Consider the following 19,975-nt stretch of genomic DNA (forward strand, 5'->3'; position numbering starts at 1 on the left):
TCCAGGCTGCAGGCTATTCCTGGAAGACAGCTGCTCCCCTCTGCTGGCTAAGGAGCTTGAAGTCTAGCCCCACCTGTTGAAACTCCATGTGGGAACAACATTCAAACTGAGTGAAGGAACCTTGTGAGCTTCTCAAAGGAAAACTGAGTAGATAGAGGAAGCTAAGAATTTACTGATGAGCCAGATAGATGAAAAGTCAGTATTAGAGCAATGAAAGGCAGTGGAAAGGTTGAGATCAGAGAATTGTTGGAGCATTCATCCTTCCAGGGAAAAGACAGAGAAAGCAAGCAAGCAACTTGAATTTACCCCACAGTGTAGGGCAGCATGATAAGGGAGATGAATATAGCTTCCATAGAATGGGCGTGATGGAAGACTGTTGAAAGTTGAAGGGAAAATAAATGAAGAAGAAACACAGGCCGCAGGCATCCTGCATTATTTGGGAAGGAAAGTGGTCTGTAAAAGAAGTGCAGCAGACTAGCTAGGGCAGCCCAGCATGATCCAATCAAGGTCTTCAAAGTGACAGACCCTGTGGAGGACAGGAGGACAGAGGTGTGTGTGGGGAAAGAGCTGGTGAAGATCACGACTCCGGAGAAGTTTGGAGGACGAAGCAAAGAGGACAGACTACAAAGTACACACCCGACAGGAAGCACAGAAACATGGCAGGGAATGCTGCAAGAAGTGCAACTCAAGCAAATGAGTAGTAATAATGCTTTTTTCTGCAGCAAATAAAATTAATGGAATACCCTCTGGAAGTGGAGGAGGCGGAAGTGGAGCTGGTGGTGGCAGCAGCCCAAAAACTCCGCTGTTTGAAACGTACTCCGACTGGGACAGAGAAATGAAGAGGACTGGGGCTTCGGGTTGGAGAGTTTGTTCTATTAACGAGGGTTACATGATATCCACGTGGTAAGTACAGCTTTCCCGCTGGTAGGGGTCAGTGGTAACTCAAGCTGTATAGTTAGTGAAATCTTTGTTTTTAGTAAGTTTTAATGTGTGCTTTAAGAGATAAGGATTTTTTTTTAAAAAATACAAACACAATGCAAATATCCATCGAAGAAACTGATCACGATTCCTGTCATTATCTAGCCAGTACTTGTTTGTACTTTATCTTGTTAACTGTTTTGTGCAGTTGGTTTGTTAAGACAGATCCCGAGCAAAGTCTGAAGGTTGCGTTTGGTTGGGTTGTCCCCGGCCTTTTCAAACACAGTCATCTTGCAGTTTTTTTAATTGATTAAATTTTTTGTGTGACAGAGCTAACTCATTTGTTTCCTAGAGTTCTCCATAGTTCAGAAAATGCTGCTTTGTCCCAGCAGTCCTTTGTATGTTCCTTTGTTTTCTGTATTTCCTGCAAAATGCTAGTAAGTTCACAGTGAGATTGGATGTTTTTGGTAAGAATGTTTCCTTAGGAGGTGCTCTGTGCTTCTGTCTGGGGCTGGCTCTGTGTGTGTTTGTCCTTCAGTTCAGTTGCTACTTCATTATGATGCTGACTGACAGTGTTCTAGGCTGTCAGCCTGACCAGCCCACACAATGTTCCAATTTATATAAAGGTTGTAGCTGTGGAAACAATGCTCTTAGAACAGGTCACTGGTCAGGTCTCTTATTTCATTAAAGGTTGTTGTTAATCATATTCCAGCTCTGTCGTTTGTTTTTTTTTTTTAATTGAAAAGTTAGATATGCAGATGAGGAGAAACAGAGAGGAAGATTTTCCATCTGCTGATTCACTCCATAAGTGGCTGCATTGCCCAGAGCTGAGCCAATATGAAGCCAGGAGCCAGGAGCTCCTTCCAGGTCTCCCACGCGGGTGCAGGGTCCCAAGGATTTGAGCCATCTTCTACTGCTTTCCCAGGCCACAAGCGAGGAGCTGGGTGGGAAGTGGGACAGCTGGGATACGAACCAGTGCCCATATGGGATTCCAGTGCGTGCAAGGCAAGGACTTCAGCAGCTAGGTACTGTACCAGGCCTTAGTGCTGTCATTTTTCTGTCAAACTTTTTTTTTGTCACCAGCTCATTAGTACCCTGAAATAGAAGGCAGAATATGGGCTGGACATTTGACCTAAAGGTTAAGACATCACTAGGGATGCTGCAACCTGAATTGGAGTGTCCCGGGTTCAAGCCTTGGTTCTGCTCCTGATAGATGCCATCTTCTTACTAACATAAACTCTGGAAGGCACAGATGATGGTCCTTGGGTCCTTGACACCCATGAGGATCAGCGGTATCCCTTCCTTCCCCCCAAATGGCTGTCCAGCAAGCATGTTAAGTGAGGGTACGTGTGCTTAGTTACAGGGCAAGCCTGCAGAGTGCATGATGCCACCATCACTCTTAGGTATGACCTGCTTTTTTTTATCTTCCAGCCTTCCAGAATACTTCGTAGTGCCAAGTTCATTAGCAGACCAAGATCTAAAGGTCTTTTCTCATTCTTTTGTTGGAAGACGGATGCCAGTAAGTGTTTCTTGTTGGGTTGCCGTAACACTGGTGTTCCCTTTTCCACCCAGCTAAGTAAGGATTCTCCCTCTCTCCTAGCTCTGGTGCTGGAGTCACTCCAATGGCAGTGCCCTTGTGCGAATGGCCCTCATCAGAGATGTGCTGCAGCAAAGGAAGATTGACCAGAGGTGATTGAGATATGGTCCTTGCTGTTTTAGATAGCTGTACTTGTTGTAAATAAGTGTCCAGTAAGGTCTCTACTTATTTTAAATACTTGGTAAATGATGTAGTCTTATTCATTGGTACCATATATTCTGTATAAGAATTGCCATTTTGAAAACAGTGTGAATATGTTTGCTAACATTTAAGTTATACTAAATGTAGTTTTAACTTTTTGGCTTAAAAGACACTTGAGGATCTGATATTACTGACATCTTGCTGTAACGTGTCCTTAATATACCTCCGTACTTCTGGAGTGGGTTATTGTGTAATGCCTTAAGTCATTGCATGGAACACCTGCAACCCCATTGGGTGCGATTTCAGGTCCTGGCACCTCTGCTTCCAACCCAGCCTTCTGTTAATGCGACCTACCAGGAGGGAGCAGGTGGTGGTCCTAGTACTTGGGCCCTTGCCACCCAGTGGGAGACCCAGATGGGGTTCTAGTCTACTGACTTTGTCTTGATCCAGCCTGGTTGTTGGGGACTGAGACAGCAGATGTAGGATCTGTCTCTTTTCCTGGGTTCCTCTGCCTTTCAAGTAGATGAAAAGTGAAAGAATGATGCTATGATGCCCAGATGACACACTTCAGGACAAATCGCACATTCCTCATCTTCATTGTTTCTTGTGTGTCTTTAAGGTCTGCAGAGTCACAGTAGCTAGGAAAGTAGTTTTGAGCATCCCCCACAGGGAAGCGTGGCAGCAGCAGCCGAGGTCATCTGTGACCTCTCTTAGATGCCCTGGCAGGAGCAGCACTGTTGGCCACTCCCAGGGTTGCCCTCTGGACCCTCAGCTGCCAGTCCTCCCCTCTCCTGGAGTCCTTGTTCCTGTTGGCACTTTGTGCCCCATGTAGGCCTGTCCTTTCTCCAGACATCACCTGGAATCTGCCTAAGGCCCATTCCCTCTTCCTGTTCTGTATTTCTTACCTAAACAGTTTCACACAGGACTGTGGCTTTCATGACCAGTACATTTATTTCTCCAGTCAAATTTGACATTCCCCATAGAAGTCACAAAGACCCCTTGAACTTTCTATGTTCAAAACCAAAATCAAGGTTACAGCCACATAACGTCTCCAGCCCACTCCCAGACCAAGATGTCAGCTTTGTGCTCCTTGTTTCCCTTCCCATCTCCAGTCTTCCATCAGTCTTCCTCACATCATTTTTCAGAAAGCTTGGAAATCCTACTTCCAGCTAGCTCCACCTCTGCCATTATATTGAAGGTGCTGTCACTTCCTGCTTCTGTGTTCCACTTGCTGGACTCCAGCCACCTACGTGCTCTCTGGCCTTGTCACCTCTCCTCCTTGGCTGCCTTGTCATGCTCATCTACTGCACCCGCCGCCCCTGCCCACTGGGACTCATTCTCTACTTCCTTGAGATTAGGCCTCTTATAAAGGTCTCTAACTTTTCCTCATGACACTTATTTCAGTCAGTTGAGTGTCTGTTGCAGTTTGATCTTTGCCTTTCTTCTTGGACTCTGTCTGATTTTTTACTGTTGCATAGTTAGCACCTGGGAAGTACCTACGACATTGATTCAGAGCTTGAACAAATGAGGAACATGTGAACAGGTCTTAGAAAGTAGGCTCAGGGAACCTTAAAAACATTGCTGTCCATATACGGACTACCAGACTTTGTAATTTTCCACATATGATTACATGAGCTGAATCAGAAAACCCCCAAGTGGCCTCCACACTCTGTTCGGTTTTCCAGAAAGGAGGGCACTACAGTCCACAGTAGTCCATATTCTCTGTGGGTGGTTAGAGTTCCACTCAATCACGTTGAAAACTAATGGTTCTGTAATGCACCAAGTCCTGCTTTCTACACTGACGTGCACACTGGGACATGCTCACTTAGGAATGTGGCTGTCAAAGGGAAGGTGCAGCACAGTCGTCAGAGTTCTGTATAAAGCCTGTAACCAGTGGCAGTTTAGGTATTTAATTTATCAGGCAAAGAATTAATTTAATTCCTTTTGTGTTTTCGGCTTCCCTGCTCTTCACACATGACCGATTATCTTAGCTATCCTGCCTCTGACCCTCAGGCGGGTCGTTCAGCCTCACTGGCCTTCCCTGGGTTTCTCCAGCAGCTCCATTTTGTTTCCACTGCAGCGCCTTGGCACTGTCTTACTCCTGCTGCCTACGAGTCTTTCCCCAGATCTTCACCTTATTCGTGGGCACTTGGTTTTCAGAAGTACCTTCTCTGACCTTGCCATCTAGAGTAGCTCAAGTACCCTGGGCTGAGGCCTCCAGAGCACTGGCCACAGGCGTCGTTTCCTCTGTGTTACTTACCTGCTCACCACTGGGAGTGTAGCTTTTGGGAGGACCTGGGTTTGGCCTGTCTTATTCATCTCTGTCTCCATCTCGTAGGACAGTATCTTGGCTTATAGTAAGTGCTTAACAACAAATGAATGAATAATGACTAAAGGATTTTGTCTTTATTAGGATTTGTAATGCAATAACTAAAAGTCACCCACAGAGAAGTGATGTTTACAAATCAGATTTGGATAAGACCTTGCCAAACATTCAAGAAATACAGGCGGCATTTGTTAAACTAAAACAACTATGCGTTAATGGTAATTCCACTTTTTAAAATTCATATATATGTCTATAAAATGTGTGAAAGATGAAGAATTGTATGAGTCCTGTCAGGAAAGGTGATATTTCCGAAAGATATAGAAATATACTAGATTTAAAGAGAGGTTCATTGAGATATATGTACGTGTTTCATTGTATGAGAATGTCCTAGGAAATAAAATTTAAGTTGCTTATTATTTTGTTCTTGAAGTCACAAAAGGCATATTAGAATACCTTTATGAAATCATTTGCTGTGTCATCTTCCAGACAGACTCCCTAAGGTTTTAATGCAGGTAGTTGTGTTTTGAGGTAAGTGATTTGGTTTGAGAACCAAGTCTTGCATTTCTAACATTTCTGTTACCAGGGGGCCTCACAGTGCCCCGGGTAAAATGTTTGGAAAAGTGAGTCCTGCTTGAGGAAGCCCCCAGCTCACCTGAGGGTCAGGAGAGACAGCCCTGCGTAGGCATTGAGTAAGAAGACCCGTGTCTGGGTGCAGTTTGCCTGGGTCTGCTGGGCTGGACAGAGGAAGCTTTCCCTCTTGTAGTGGTCAGCTCCCAGGGCCACAGAAGCAGAGCATGAAGTGGCAGCACTGGCAGTTGGGCAGGGACGAGATGTAGCAAGAGCGAGATGACATGGTGCTTGGGCAGCTGTCCGCACAGGTCAGGAGGGCCATCATCAAGGCACAGGCCAGCCAGGAAGGCAAGGAGTCACCCATTTGCAGGAGGCCAGGTTGAGCAGACTGCCATTCCCATGAGAGCAAGCAGCAAGATGGAGGCCTGGGGAGTGCTTTGCTCTACCATGTTAGATGTTGTAACGTGTAATCATTTGCTGTGTACTGTGTCACTTGTGAACATCCGTGCTCCATAGAGCCAACTTTTAAATACTAGGAACTGTGGTATTATGTCTTCACTCTGATGTTACTTATCTAAAATTAAGCTTTATAAGCCTAAATGTGTTTGTATTTATATACACCTGCATCTGTAGCCATATATAAAATTGCTATATTTATTACAGAGCCTTTTGAAGAAACGGAAGAGAAATGGTTGTCTTCACTAGAAAGTACCCGGTGGTTAGAATATGTCAGGTTTGTACAACTTTGTTTTTTTCTTTAACTTTTTATATTGAGATAAGGATAGACTCACAAGAGGTACATAAATAGTGCAGAAATCCGTGGACTTCTCACCTGCCCTTACACAGTGGGAACAGCTTAGGTAGTGGGTGTAGAGCATCAAAACCAGGAAATTGGTATTTCTGCCATTGACAAGTCTTAGATTTTACTGTTTTAAATCATGCTTCACATGTGCGTGTGTGTGCAGGTGTTATCACAGGCGTCTGTCACAGCCTGGAACTGCCCCATCGCTGCAGGATGTCCTCGGCTTGCCCCTTGCACAGTTGCATCCTCTATCCTCATCCCTGTGCCCAGGAAGCCACTCATCTCTAATTACTCAGTTTAGCCATTTCGTGAATGTTGTGTTAGACAGCCCCTTCCTTTTTAAGAAGAGTTCGTGGAGGATCTCAAAACTTACTCTGAAGAATCACATAAATACCAAAGAAATCCTGAAGGCTGAGAATACAAATGCATGTAGGCAAAGATTGGAGTTGCCTCATTTCCGGCGCAAACACACCTCAAAGGAATTATAAGTTGGCTTCCAGACCACTGCTGTAAAGTGAATATCATGATAGAACAAGTCTTAACAGATTTTTGGGTTTCCTGGTGCATGTAAAAGTTAGGTTTGTGCTCTGCTGTAGCCTGAAATATGCAGTAGCATTATGTGTGGAAGAATAGTATACTTGCTTTAATTTAAAAATACCATTTTGCTAAAAACTGCTGACACACCCCTGAGCCTCGAGCAGGTCCTTGAGTCCTTCTGATTCTGCTGGTAGAGTCTTGCCTCTGTGCTCATAACTGCTGACTGCCCGAGGCAGTTGCTGAAGACAGGTGGCTGTGACCATGCTTTAAAGTAAGACAGCGGTGACATGGGCTTCGTCCACGGACACGGTCTTTGACGGAGGACTGCTGGAATGTGCGCTGCTGTTGGTAGGTGTGGTGCTACTCACCATGCTGGAACTTGTTTCCCCGTGGAGGTCATCCTGTCACGCCCCGCCACTGCCGTGACAGCTGAGTTTAGATGACGGTCGAGGTCCTCTATTGACTTTCAGTGCCCCTCACAGCACCTTCCCCAGGAGGAGGTTCTGTCACAAGACGCCATTTCCTGGTTTGCCCATAAGAAGTGACTCGACAGCTGTTAAATGGTCTTATGGTGCTATATCAGTTGAATCCTAGATGTCTTGCTTTTTCTGCCGCACCTGTGGTTACTTGCCCTTCAGAATCTTCCATGAGCATTGGAATCAGGTTCTTCAAAACTCGTGTTAATGTTGATAATGTCGACCACTCGCCCCCACATTGCCACCCTCCTTGTGTCACAAATGCTTTTTTTTTTATTATTATTTGATGATACGGTTCCATAGGCTCTGGGATTTCCATCCCTAAATCTGTACCCACCCAACACACATACACTGATTTTGTCTGTATCATTACAGTAGCATAATCCTTCATAAACAGTTCAGCTATTTAAGTGTAAGTATGGACAGTGGCAGAGAGTCCACTATCCTATTGTCAAGATATATTTAACAGTTTCATTATGAGTCCATCTTTGGACAAGATGTTTTTAAAGGCGTTGAGAATCCTTTATAGAAGCTTTCCAGTTCAGCCAGATCCATCACTGTGACCTTATGGAAATCTATTTCTTAAATAATACTTGAAAGTTGAACTTATTTCTTTTTTTAAAGGTGTATGCATTATTTGAAAGAGTGATAGTGATAGAGAGAAGCATCTATCTTTTGTCAATCTTTTTTTTTGCTGGTTCAGTCCCCAAATGGCCACAACAACAGAAGTGGCGGGCCAACTCCAGGAGCCAGGAACTCCATCCTGGTCTCCCACGTTATGGTAAGGGCCCAAGTTGTTGGGCCACCCTCAGCAACCTCTCAGAGTGCATCGGCAGGAAGCTGGATTGGAAGCTGAGTAGCAGGGACTCAAACTGGTACCTATTGCTGGTGTAAGCTGTGATTTAACCCACTGTGACACAATGCCGGCCCTGAAATTGCTGCTTAGTCCATGGGCTCCAGGATGGAAGCCATATTAGGGGGTATAAAAACAACAGTCTTGTACTGTTAATTAAAACTCTTGGGTGACCAGGTGCATTTGTCAACTGTTGGTTCTGAACAGTGAACTTAGCATTACAACCGTGTTGTAAGTATAGACATACTGTCATCTGGGCTCTTTTGCTCCATTAGTAGAACACAGGCAGATTAGATTTTGTGGAATTCTTTGTAATGAGTCATAACCATTGGCTTCAGCATGAACTGGATACGTTAGACCCTAGTGAAAGAGTCAGTCCGCCCTTGGAGACTTCGGCCAGCCTTGATTTTGGCTTTCTAGCTCTGAAGATTCTAGATAGTATCTTCTTGCAGTTTTCTTCTGCATCTGTTTAGTGTAGCCACCTTTGTTGTTTCCCTTAGCTAAATCTTTGAGTAGCTTGCAGCAGCTGCTGCACCTGGCACTTTGATGTTAGAGATGACTTTTTTCCTTAAGTGTCCTGAGCAACCTTTGCTAGCAGCAGACTTTCTCGGGCATCCTCAGCTCTGAGCTGTCTTAGCACAAAGATTGATGGGTTCAGGGTTGGACTGTGACATTAGGGAATGTTTTGGCTGGTTTGATCTTCCATTTGAGACCACTAAAACTTATCAGCCGTAAGACAGTTTTACTTTGAGACCACTAAAGCTTATCAGCCATAAGACAATTTTACTTTCTTGCAATTTTTGATTTCCTTGGGGGAGCATATAGCACTCTTAAGTTTCTTCAAGAACTTTTCCTTCGCAGGCACAACTTGCCTGTTTGGCCCAAGAGTCCTAGTGTTAAGCTTGTCTCAGCTTTCCACATGCCTTCCCTAAAAAATTTAATCACTTTCAGTCCTTGATTTCAAGTGAGAGAGGTGTGAGTCATCCATTTTCACTGTATAATTAGAGGTTATCGTACAGTTAGTCATTGGCCCACTTCCAGTACTTTTGTATCCTGGGTAGGGCCCCAAGGAAAAGGAGAGCTCAGAGGTAGCAGATAGTCAATGGACTAGTCAGAGCACATACGACACTTAGCAATGAAGTTTGCCTGCTTACAAGAGCACAGTTCATGAAGACAGCACCTGCTGGTGCAAGAGTGGCATTGTTGGACACAGGGAGGGACACAGCTAACCTCCAGTGTTTAAAACATGAGTGTCTGCGACACACAATAAAGGGAAGTGCCGTAAAGCAAGCTGTGTACTTTTGAAATGTTCACAGTGCAGATTTAATTTTTAACAGTATTTTTCCTTCTCTTTTCAGGGTTTTCCTTAAACATTCAGCAGAACTTGTATACATACTAGAAAGCAAACGTCTCTCTGTAGTCCTACAAGGTAATTAAAGTAATCCGTAAATATATCATGACTCCATGCCAGCCTCCCCAGACTGTCCACCTCCGTGCAGAGCAGTCAGCCTCAGCTTCCCTTTGGTGACTGAGTGCCATGAAATGCGCTTCAGGCCTTGCATGTTGTTAAAGCAAGACAAAGCCCTGGGAATCTGATCTTCTACCTATACTGGGTATTTTTTATTTGATGGGAAGAGTGAATCACATCATTATGGATTTATGTATGGTATTAACTTTTTTCTCTAATCCTGCCGTTTTTCTTAATCGCACACGTTTGTTTCAACTTTAAATGCCTCTGATTCATGCTAGATTGTGACTCTTAAGGCAATAGTTTGATGTGAAGAAGTTGGCTGGCCTGAGAATCCATGTTAATTGTGTCTAATATAACTGCACTGTAAAACTGGATCAGTTACTCGAAGGATAACTTTACATTAAATGACTTTACAACTAACAGAATTTCTGAGTATACAGATAAAATTTGAACTACCCTTTTATAGTACATTCACATTGCATTGTGAGTACAGAATGTTTAGCTTTCAGAAATATTTTTATTGACAGTCAGCCATTGACTTTAATAAGGCAAAAATACTTAAAGCCTTAAAGGGAAAAAAAGTAATAGTTGTGCACTATATACAGCAATTCTTTGATATGAAATTTGTATTTAATTCACAAATGCAGGAAAAACCCCCAAATCAGCTTATTTCTCCTCTCAGCCAGTTGGTGTTTTCATCTTACTGGGCAGTCCTACTTACCCTTGATTTCTGTTTGCATTTATAATATAAAAGGTAACAATGGAAGTACTGAACCTGCATTTTTCTTGTTTTTGAAGCAGTTTATAGAGATATAATTTACATGCTGTAAAAGTTCACTCATTTTGAATGTACAATAATTTTTAATAAGGAAGAATAAAAAACCAGTAATTTTAACAAGTATTGAGTCCAGTTTTAGAAATGTTTCATCACCCCAAAAAAGATTTCTGTGTCCTAGCAGTAACTTACTTTGTGTCTCTGAGGATTTTCCTATTCTGGATATTTAATATAAATGAAATCATTTAGTATTTCTTTTGTCTTTGATTTCTTTCATTTAAAATGCATTTTTTGAGGCTCATTTACGTAGCACCTGTCAGCAGCTTCCTTACTTTTATTTCTGAATTGTGTTACATTAAAAAAAATTTCAATATTTATCTATTTACCTGGTGGGCATGTGGCTCATTTCTGCTGGTTGGGTTTTATAACTATGCTCTGAAGAATATTCACCTGAAAATGTTTAGGACACATGTTTTTATTCCTCTTGGGTAGATATATAGAAGTGGAATTGCTGAGTTGTTGATCTGTTTGTGGCCAACTCCTTAGGAAGCTGTTGGACCGTTTTCTAGGGGCTGTATGCATTTTCCTTTACCCTTAGCAATTGGAAGGATTCCACCTTTTCCGCCTCCCCCAACACTATCTTTTGTCTTTGGGGTCATTCTAGTAGGCCATTGTAATTTTCACTTGAATTTCTAATGTATTTCATCTTACTATTGAATTTTAGAAGTATTTATATATTCTAGATACTTACCTTTATATATAACTTTATATATTCTCTCCCAGCATATAACTTTTGTTTTCATGATATCTTTTGAAGCGCTAGTTTTAAAGTGTTTGCAAAGTTGATTTTATGCATTTTTTTCTTTTTTTGATCATGCTTTGGGTGTCCTATTTAAGAACCGTTTGCCTAGTCAGGATCCTGACAACTTTCTCCCTTTTTAAATGATTATTTTTATTATTGATTATATAGTTGAGAAGGACACATGCCCACTCAGGCCTCTGACTAGGGTGGGAGGATGGAGGTGTGGAGGAAGGGGTGTGAGATAAATGTTTCAGTCCTTTCTTCCTCCTGTGTCTGCAGTGCTCCTTGCTGTGAAACTATTTGCATTAATCTATAAAAGAGCAGCTCCTCTTAGTACTATTTTAGTTTATTTATCAGGCTACTATTTTCAGGTTGCTAGAATCCAGTAAAATTTCCTTACACAAATTGTTTTGAAGGCACCCTACCAAGTGGAAAACAACCCATTTATCTACCTTCCCTTTCTCTCAGCACTTTTTCTGTAGTAATTGTTTCCTTTCCGTTTTATTGACAGAGGAGGAGGGAAGAGACTTGAGCTGTCTGGTGGCTTCTCTCATTCAAGTGATGCTGGATCCTCACTTTAGGACGATCACTGGGTTTCAGAGTCTGATTCAGAAGGAGTGGGTTATGTCAGGATACCCGTTCCTGGACAGATGCAACCATTTAAAGAGATCGGAGAAAGAGGTAACAGTCTGAATATCCTTGCGGAAGGAGATCAGGGCTTTAATTCATCTACCACACCTTAGAGTCCTCAGTCCGGGGCTGTCCAGTGGATTAGAGGTCAACTTGATGTACTCTACCTCAGAAAGATTACTGTGCCCACCCAGGTGGAATGTTTGAAAAATGTTGAATTTGTCTGGCTTCAAAATTATTTTGGAATAGCATGTTGTCTAACAATGGATCACATGGGTTAAGAATGTGGGATTAATGATTGCATTCGATCCCTGACCGGGCCACAGAAGACCCACATGCTGGGAGTTGAGAGAGCGCCATTTGACTCAAGAGTGTCTCAGAAAACAGCAGTCACCAGCTGCTGAGCTGGGGACACACCATGAGGCCTCAAGGCCATGCTCAAAACTTTTTTTTGAAACTTAAGGGATATGTTTCTGGGTACTCAGCCTAGAGGACAACCTAAAACTAATCACGGAAGTTGAACGTTATGTGTTCTAAAGAATGTTCCAGGACATGCTTTCATGCATGTTTTGTTCTTTGTTTCTACTTACTCACGTGCCACTTTGCCATTCCAGTTTGTTACACTCATTTGACAAATGCTCAAGTCCAGTTGCTTATCTAGTCATATGTCTGTAGCTACGTACTTCCATTTGTACAGCCATAAATTTGGAAATGTGAATGGCGAAGGACAACGCTGACTAATCCCATGGTTTGTGTTTACAGTCTCCGTTATTCTTGCTCTTCCTGGATGCCACGTGGCAGCTGTTGGAACAGTACCCAGCAGCCTTTGAGTTCTCGGAGACTTACTTAGCAGTGCTGTGCGACAGCACCCGGATCTCCCTGTTCGGCACTTTCCTCTTCAACTCGCCCCACCAGCGGGTGAAGCAGAGCACCGTAAGTGGCCTGTGGCTCCTGTTTGTTCCCTAATGATTTGTAGTGGTATAGTTGAGGTGCAATCAACTGCATATTAAAAACATAAAGTTCAAAACTCTTATTACCATTTCAACTTGCAAGTTTGTGTAAATTATTTTAAGGATAAAAATGTAGATTATTTCATTGTGATGAACATTTTCTTACTCTGTGATGAAAATTGTTCACAGACAACAGTTGAAAGGTGCTACCTAGTTGAACCACCATGCTTTTTGTATTGTTCACATTTGGGCTGTTAAGTAATAAGATTTTTTTTTTTTTGGAGACATGTGTTTTCTCAATCAGTAAGATAAAAGTTGTAGAACACAAGGTTATTTTTCTTGAGGAGTTCTGTAGAGCAGAAAGTCTAGAAGTGAGCCTCAGTCATGGCAGACTTAACCCTCGTCGTGAGCTCAGGGTCTTTAGCCTCAGCCTTGGGCATTGGGCCTTCATGTAGACAGTATGGGCAGAAGTAGGTGGCAGGTGGCCTGCGTCCTGATCCTGGCCTGGGAAGAAGCTGGTTCTGGGCCCTTCAGGCTCCTCATCTGTAGAGTGACCCCAGAGCGTGCATTTGTGCAGTGTGAAAACACGTGTGCAGGTTGCCCTGAAGAAGCGAGGGTTGCTCTGGATTGTAAGGGCAGGGCACAGAATGTGCAGGACAGTCAAGGAGCTCACTTTATTCACCTATTGCAGTAGGGAGAGCTCCGTTAACAACATCAATAACAACAAAACTGGCTTGCTCCCAGAGCCCAGGCCTCAGGGACACTCAGCACTGGGTGGGGTCTGCGCCAGGTTTGCTCCCGGGCCAGCAGTCTACAGTTGCTCCTGTCATCTCACTCCTGTCAGTTTGTGCACGCCCTTTGCTGCGAGCCTTGGCACCTGGCTGCTTGCCCCCTTGGCACTCCTCTGCCCTGCTCTCTTCACTGCCTGGTGCCATTGCCGGGGGACCCCCTACACACGCCCTCAGCGTGAACCTCCAAAACAACAGGAGGCTTTTGGGAGGAATATAGCAGCAGAGCCAGACCAGAGTTGCAGACAAGAGGAGCCTGGCTGTGGGGTTGCAGTGATGCAGGTGGGCAGGTGGGCAGGTGGACACCCAAGCAGCAGACTTTGTGGTCCCGAGACACATACTGCCTGCTTTGCCCTCTTGGATCCTAGATGTGTTGATATGCTGACCAGTAAATTTCCATCTAGGAAATTAAAGACATGGTTTCCTCTGCTTTTCCTGTTTCGTGTCCTAGTGCTATACATATTTTTGTTGTTATTGTTTTAATTGTATTGATGTATTTATGATTTGCCTTTCTCAGAAACTTTCTCTGACAAGTGCTAACATCAGTCCCTCTCTTCTCTCCTCCCCAGCGAGGAACTGACCATTGACTAAGAGTTGCAGTTCTTTTGTGTTATTTTCAAAGATTTATTTATATTTAAAATTTATTTGAAAGGCAGTTACTTAGAGAGGACGAGACAGAAATTAATCCTCCAGCCACTTGTTTTGCTTCCAAAATGGCCAGAACTGGGCCAGGCTCAGGCCAGGAGCCTGGGTCTTCTTCCGGGTCTCCCTGTGGATGGTAAGGGGCCCAGTCATTTGGGCCAACTTCCAGTGCTTTTCCCAGGCTGTCAACAGGGAGCTGGGACATACAAGCCCTTGTTCACATGTGATGCCAGCATGACCGGCAGTGGTTTCACCTACCATGCCACAATGCTGGTCGAAGAAAATTCTTTAAAACTTTAAAAAAAAAAAAAAACCTTGCATGGTATACATAACATACCTTAACTATGTCCCATGACTGGAAGCCCTCACAGTGTCAAAATAGCTTTCTCATCGCTTCTTTACTCTTTCTGTTTTCTAAGGAAATTCCTGGGGTTTTGTAGACATTTTGGGAGAGAACTGAAAGGTACTACAAAACAAAATAAGATCATTCACTACTGTCCCAGGACTCAGTGTGGCCTACGTTGGTGGAGATCCTTTCTCCCTGTTGTGGAGTGTTTTCTGCAGAGTGTGGGTCCGGGCCACTCCCAGGAAGCCGGGTTCTCTGGCGTGGTGAGGGGCTGGCCTTCACCCCAGGGCCTTGCATGGCCTCCATTTGCTGCGGGTGAGCCAGGCCAGCCCAGCCCCACATGGGAGCTTGGACAGACTGGATTTTACGAATAGTAAAAGCCTGTGTCTACCCGTGGCACTCCTTACTCAGAGGCACAACTCCAGCGTTTCCCAATGTGCAGGGGCAGCCGGTGAGCCTGCTGCCTGCTGAGCAGGGAGTGCGTGGCCCTCGGGCCTTGATGCTAGACTCTCCTGGGGCTTGGAGTGGAAGTGTCATTCTGATGGGCTTCAAGTGCCAAGCTTTTCATCTGCCTAGTGACAGCTGCTCCAACAAGTCCTTAGTTTTGCATCTTCTTACAAATGTTCAACTGTTTCATTTTGCAGGAATTTGCTATAAGTAAAAATATTCAGTTGGGTGATGAAAAGGGCTTAAAATTCCCCTCAGTTTGGGACTGGTCGCTTCAGTTTACGGCAAAAGACCGCACACTTTTCCATAACCCCTTCTACATTGGGAAAAGCACGCCTTGTGTGCAGAACGGCTCGGCCAAGTCTGTGAAACGGACAAAGGTAAGTCATGACCGTTCCCTGAAACCTGCCGACACCTCACACAGATGCTTCTTTCTCAGGGCCCGCCACAGTGTTAGAAAGTCACGTTCCACAGCCAGCATTGTGAATGCAGGGTTCTGAGGGACCGTTGCATTCTAACTCAGGTGGTCATCTCCTGACCTCCTCTGTGTCTGAGAGATTGTTGCATTCTAACTCAGATGGTCATCTCCTGACCTCCTGTGTGTCTGAGGGACCGTTGCATTCTAACTCAGATACTCATCTCCTGACCTCCTCTGTGTCTGAGAGATTGTTGCATTCTAACTCAGATGCTCATCTCCTGACCTCCTCTGTCTGAGGCCCGCTAGTCCTGATGTGCACCTGGCTGTTGGCCAGAGGGAGACCAGTTTCCTAAAACCCATCAAGTCTGCCTTTCTTTCTAGAATCCACCAGGAGTGGATTTCTTTGTTCTTGGAAGACAGAAATTGCACCTGAGCTGTTAATGTGTGGAGTCCTCCCTGCCCTACCCAGCACAGGTGTGAGAATGGCCTCAGCAGCCAGTGCCTGAAAAGCCGCCATCTAGGGAAGGTGGCTTGGAAGCACTGCTAGGGTGAACGAGTGCCCGAGTAGACAGCCATGACCCCGGGGTGACACGGCCTTTCTGAAAGGGAGGCTCTAGGACAATGACACCTGTCTCTCTTGTGCACAGAAAAGCTACAGCTCCACCCTCCGAGGAATGCCACCGTCCCTCCGGAACGGACTCCTCAGCGAGCACAATTCACTGCCCAGGAGAAACTCCCTCATCCTAAAACTGAAGCCGGAGCCGCCTCAGCACAGCACTGGCCAGGGCAGCGATACGGAGCAGTACTTCGCAGCATGGTTCTCCAAGCCATGCAACCTGCACGGCATGATTCTGCCACATCTGTCTGGGATGCACATCAAACTCTGGAAGCTGTGCTACTTCCGCTGGGTCCCTGAGGCACAGATCAGCCAGGGTGGCTCCATCACTGCCTTCCACAAACTCTCTCTGCTGGCCGACGAAGTGGATGTGCTGGGGAGGATGCTGCGGCAGCAGCACGGCGGCCCCCTGGCAGCCTGCTACGGCGAGCTACAGCAGAGCCGGCTGTACTTCCGAGCCAGCGGCCCGCTGGAGGCTGCGACCACGCCCGAGTTCCTCTGCTCCTCCTTCCCTTTCTCTCCTGTCGGCAATCTGTGCAGACGAAGCATCTCGGGAACGCCACTAAGCAAGTTTTTAAGTGGGGCCAAAATTTGGTTATCTACTGAGACACTAGCAAATGAAGACTGAAGCGTAGTATTTTTCTAAATATTCTGAAGGAAGCTGTAAATTTTTTTTGCCTCTAAATTAGAAGTGCTAACCCAGGCATTTAAACCTTTGATAACTTTTACCTGTAAGAAAAACAGGTGGAATTTGCACTAGTATTTGGAAACATTGAATCATGCTTCCTTCAGTTTTATCTGTAGCCTTTTTATGTCCTCTCTCTGTCTTTGTAGGTGTGGCAAGGCAGGCACGCAGTCCCCACTCCTGTAGCTGTGATGAAGTGAAGCAGGCTTTGTCTGCTGTTTGTCTGTTCTTACTACCTACTGAAGGTTCCTTGGTTTGATCGGGTTAGCAAGCCAAAGCAGCAGACACCAGATGAGTGGGATAATGTTTTCAGAAACGTCTGGTAGAAGCCACCAGGCGTTACGAGGTGTATTCCTGTGTCTTTGGTCCCCTCTGTACCTCTAGTTGAACGCACCAGATGGGGTTTCAGTGTTCCCAGGCCAGAATTTACCGTGTTAAGATCACTTTGCTTGGGATCTTATGACTGTGTTTTCAAATCTTGAGTTTGCTTTGAACAGTCACACAGGACTATTTAAAATGACATGCACTGTTAACTTTAAAAGCGTTTGCCGTAGATAACACAATTAAACCTACAAGTGCCTTTAACATTAAAATATAAGTAATAATTCACTTTTCAAATTGGGGAGTTAAAATCCCCCTACATATTGGAAACATTTTAACAAGCTTCATTCTTACAACCCAGAGTCCCCGCACCTGGAAGCCTACAAAGGCCAGCCTGTGGGCGTTCATCCCAGGAGGCCCCTTGGAGCCCCAGGGCCAGAGTGCAGCCCCAGCCCTGGCAGGGCTCAAGCCAGCTGAGTGCTGTCCAGGCCACAGGGTCGCCCATCAGTCCGCAGCACGCTCAGCTGTTGTTGGCACTTCCCTGGGAAGACAGCTAATGTGGCCGCTGTTGGGCCACTACACAGAGCCCTGTCTTCTCCAGGCTCTCACTGCTGAGGAATAGAGCACAGGAGAGAGACGAGAGAACTCCTTAGTACCGAGAAGCGGTCTCAGCAGTACCGAGGCTGAGCGCCAGGCGTAGCGCTGCCAGGCTGCACCTGCTCCCAAGGGCTGGACCAGCCCGCAGCAGGCAGGCCGAGCTGCACACTGCCCGACCCCATTCCCCGAGGGAGATGGACCTGCTTGTCGATGGTGTCCTCAAGCTGCCGTCTCAGGCTTGGGAAGCTTTCAGAGCCAGCTGTCTCGTGTAGCTGCTTTAGTGACACAAGTGTTTTCAAGATCGTGTTGTGCCTCTGTATGTACCGAATAGCTCTGTCTATTTGAATTGTTTGATAATGTGTATTGATTTAACAGGAATTCTTTTAAAGTGTCTTGGGAAATTCAACTTGGGGATAAAGCCAATGGTTTTGCCAACATTTTGCCTCAGAAATAAGGGCTACTTTCAAGGTGTATAAATGGCATTATTGTCATCAAGCATTCTGTAATCTTGTTTGGAAAATGGCCCAGGTCCCTTTAAAACACCCAGAATTTGTGCCATTTAAAGTGTAATAATAATTTCCTTTTACAGTAAGCTGCTTTTTACACATTGTTCTAAGGTTATTTTTTGGACTGAGCATTTATCTAGTTTTCTTTTTATAATATTTGAACTTCTTTGGTAATTCTTTAAATTTATATATTTTAAAAAGTTAGGTACTAATACTGTTTTAAAATAGAAAATGTGCATATTTTTGTAGGATAATCAAATGTAAGATGTTTTTGCTGGAGAATTGTTATATCATGATTATTGTGCCACCGTTCATCGGCACAATATGAAGAACAACTAGAATAGCCTGGAGTCCCAGCCACTGTAAAGCTGCTTGGCACCTCTGCTGACAGAAGGGGCACATGTGGCTCCCTGCTGGGCACCACGGGCACTTTCACACTTGCTGTGCCCACATTCCTGAGTGGCGCCCAGGCTGCTGGGATGCCTCACAGATGCCACAGGGTCAGACTCCCTGGTGTTGTTGAACTTAGAGATGTACAGTGTCTTAACTGATATTTTATGATGGCATTTTAAAACCAAAAATGTTTAACTATTTAAGGAAAGAATATTAATTTGTACTAACAGAGGGTGCAAAGTGTGCTTGCTAGCAGTAACCTCGTGTAATCAAAACTTGATTTTGAGAGAAAACTCAAACCTTTGTGCCTAAACTCATGACTTGAGCTGAAGTAGGATGCGCAGGCAGATGATGTGTTGTTAATAGAATGAATGTGAACAAAAGTGAGTGCAAAATAAAACATTCACATTGTCTGTTGTGGTCCTCAGTGTGAGATCACCGCCGTGCACAGCGCCTGCAGACACCAGGGCATCTGTCTCCCTGCACTCGGGCGCCACCATGTCCCTGCTGTGCATGCCTTCCAGGGCGAGGCAGCAGTCAGGTAAACTCACACGTGGCATCAGTTCACAATCTACAAGTCCTTGTAGATATTCAGGTACCATGACCTAACCAGTCCTTCTCGTCAGAAATAAACCAGAAACTCACTTTGACTACTTGGGTTCAGGGCATGGGCGCCTAGACTCTGGACCCTGGCTGTGGGGCCCATGCTCACCGGAAGTACCTTCACTCCAGCCACCTGCCCTCGTCTGAGCCCTTCCCATCTCTGTAGTTATCACAGCAATATTTAAGAGCATCCCTGTCTAGTTAGGGGGGATTTTTTTTTTTTTAAAACAGATACCACTTCATCAGCTGTTCACTCCCCAGACGTTTGGCTGCAGCCAGAGCTGAGCCAGACCCAAGCTGGCAACTCAGAGCCAGTTTCTTGGGCTATCCCACGCTCCTCTCACCGTGTGCATTAGCAGGGATCTGGAGTCAGGAACAGAGCCAGGACACTAGGAAAGTGCAAACATTCCTTCACGGACACAGGCAGCTGCAGCAACCGTGACGCCAAGTACCCACCCCTTCAGGTTTGTTCTTGAGAAGAGGCACTGGCTTGAGGAAGCCCGGCCTCTCCTGCGCTAAAGCGGCCCTGCTGCTGAGCAAGCGTTTACAGAAGCCCTAGGCAGAAGAGTGACGTCATAGGAATTTTGCTTTTTTAAAAACATTGCTATGGACCCGGCGTGGTAGCCTAACGGCTAAAGTCCTTGCCTTGCACTCACTAGGATCCCATATGGACGCCAGTTCTAATCCTGGCAGCTCCACTTCCCATCCAGCTCCCTGCTTGTGGCCTGGGAAAGCAGTTAAGGACGACCCAAAGCCTAGGGACCC

At 45.1% G+C, this 19,975-nt stretch overlaps 1 protein-coding gene across 1 annotated transcript in view; it reads left to right on the forward strand.

Moving 5' to 3' along the window:
- MTMR10 (myotubularin related protein 10) overlaps positions 1-17,577 on the forward strand; it is a 44,577-nt gene extending 27,000 nt beyond the window's left edge. The window contains exons 7-16 of the mRNA XM_058666540.1: positions 723-903; positions 2,350-2,437; positions 2,519-2,607; positions 5,070-5,200; positions 6,216-6,285; positions 9,579-9,649; positions 11,780-11,949; positions 12,661-12,831; positions 15,269-15,451; positions 16,137-17,577. Coding sequence (XP_058522523.1) covers positions 723-903; positions 2,350-2,437; positions 2,519-2,607; positions 5,070-5,200; positions 6,216-6,285; positions 9,579-9,649; positions 11,780-11,949; positions 12,661-12,831; positions 15,269-15,451; positions 16,137-16,733 — 1,751 coding nt within the window. The 3' untranslated portion in view covers positions 16,734-17,577. The remainder of the gene's footprint in view (positions 1-722; positions 904-2,349; positions 2,438-2,518; positions 2,608-5,069; positions 5,201-6,215; positions 6,286-9,578; positions 9,650-11,779; positions 11,950-12,660; positions 12,832-15,268; positions 15,452-16,136) is intronic.
- The last annotated feature ends 2,398 nt before the right edge of the window (positions 17,578-19,975 follow it).

Source organism: Ochotona princeps, chromosome 6, assembly GCF_030435755.1.
Source record: "Ochotona princeps isolate mOchPri1 chromosome 6, mOchPri1.hap1, whole genome shotgun sequence".
NCBI lineage: Eukaryota > Metazoa > Chordata > Mammalia > Lagomorpha > Ochotonidae > Ochotona > Ochotona princeps.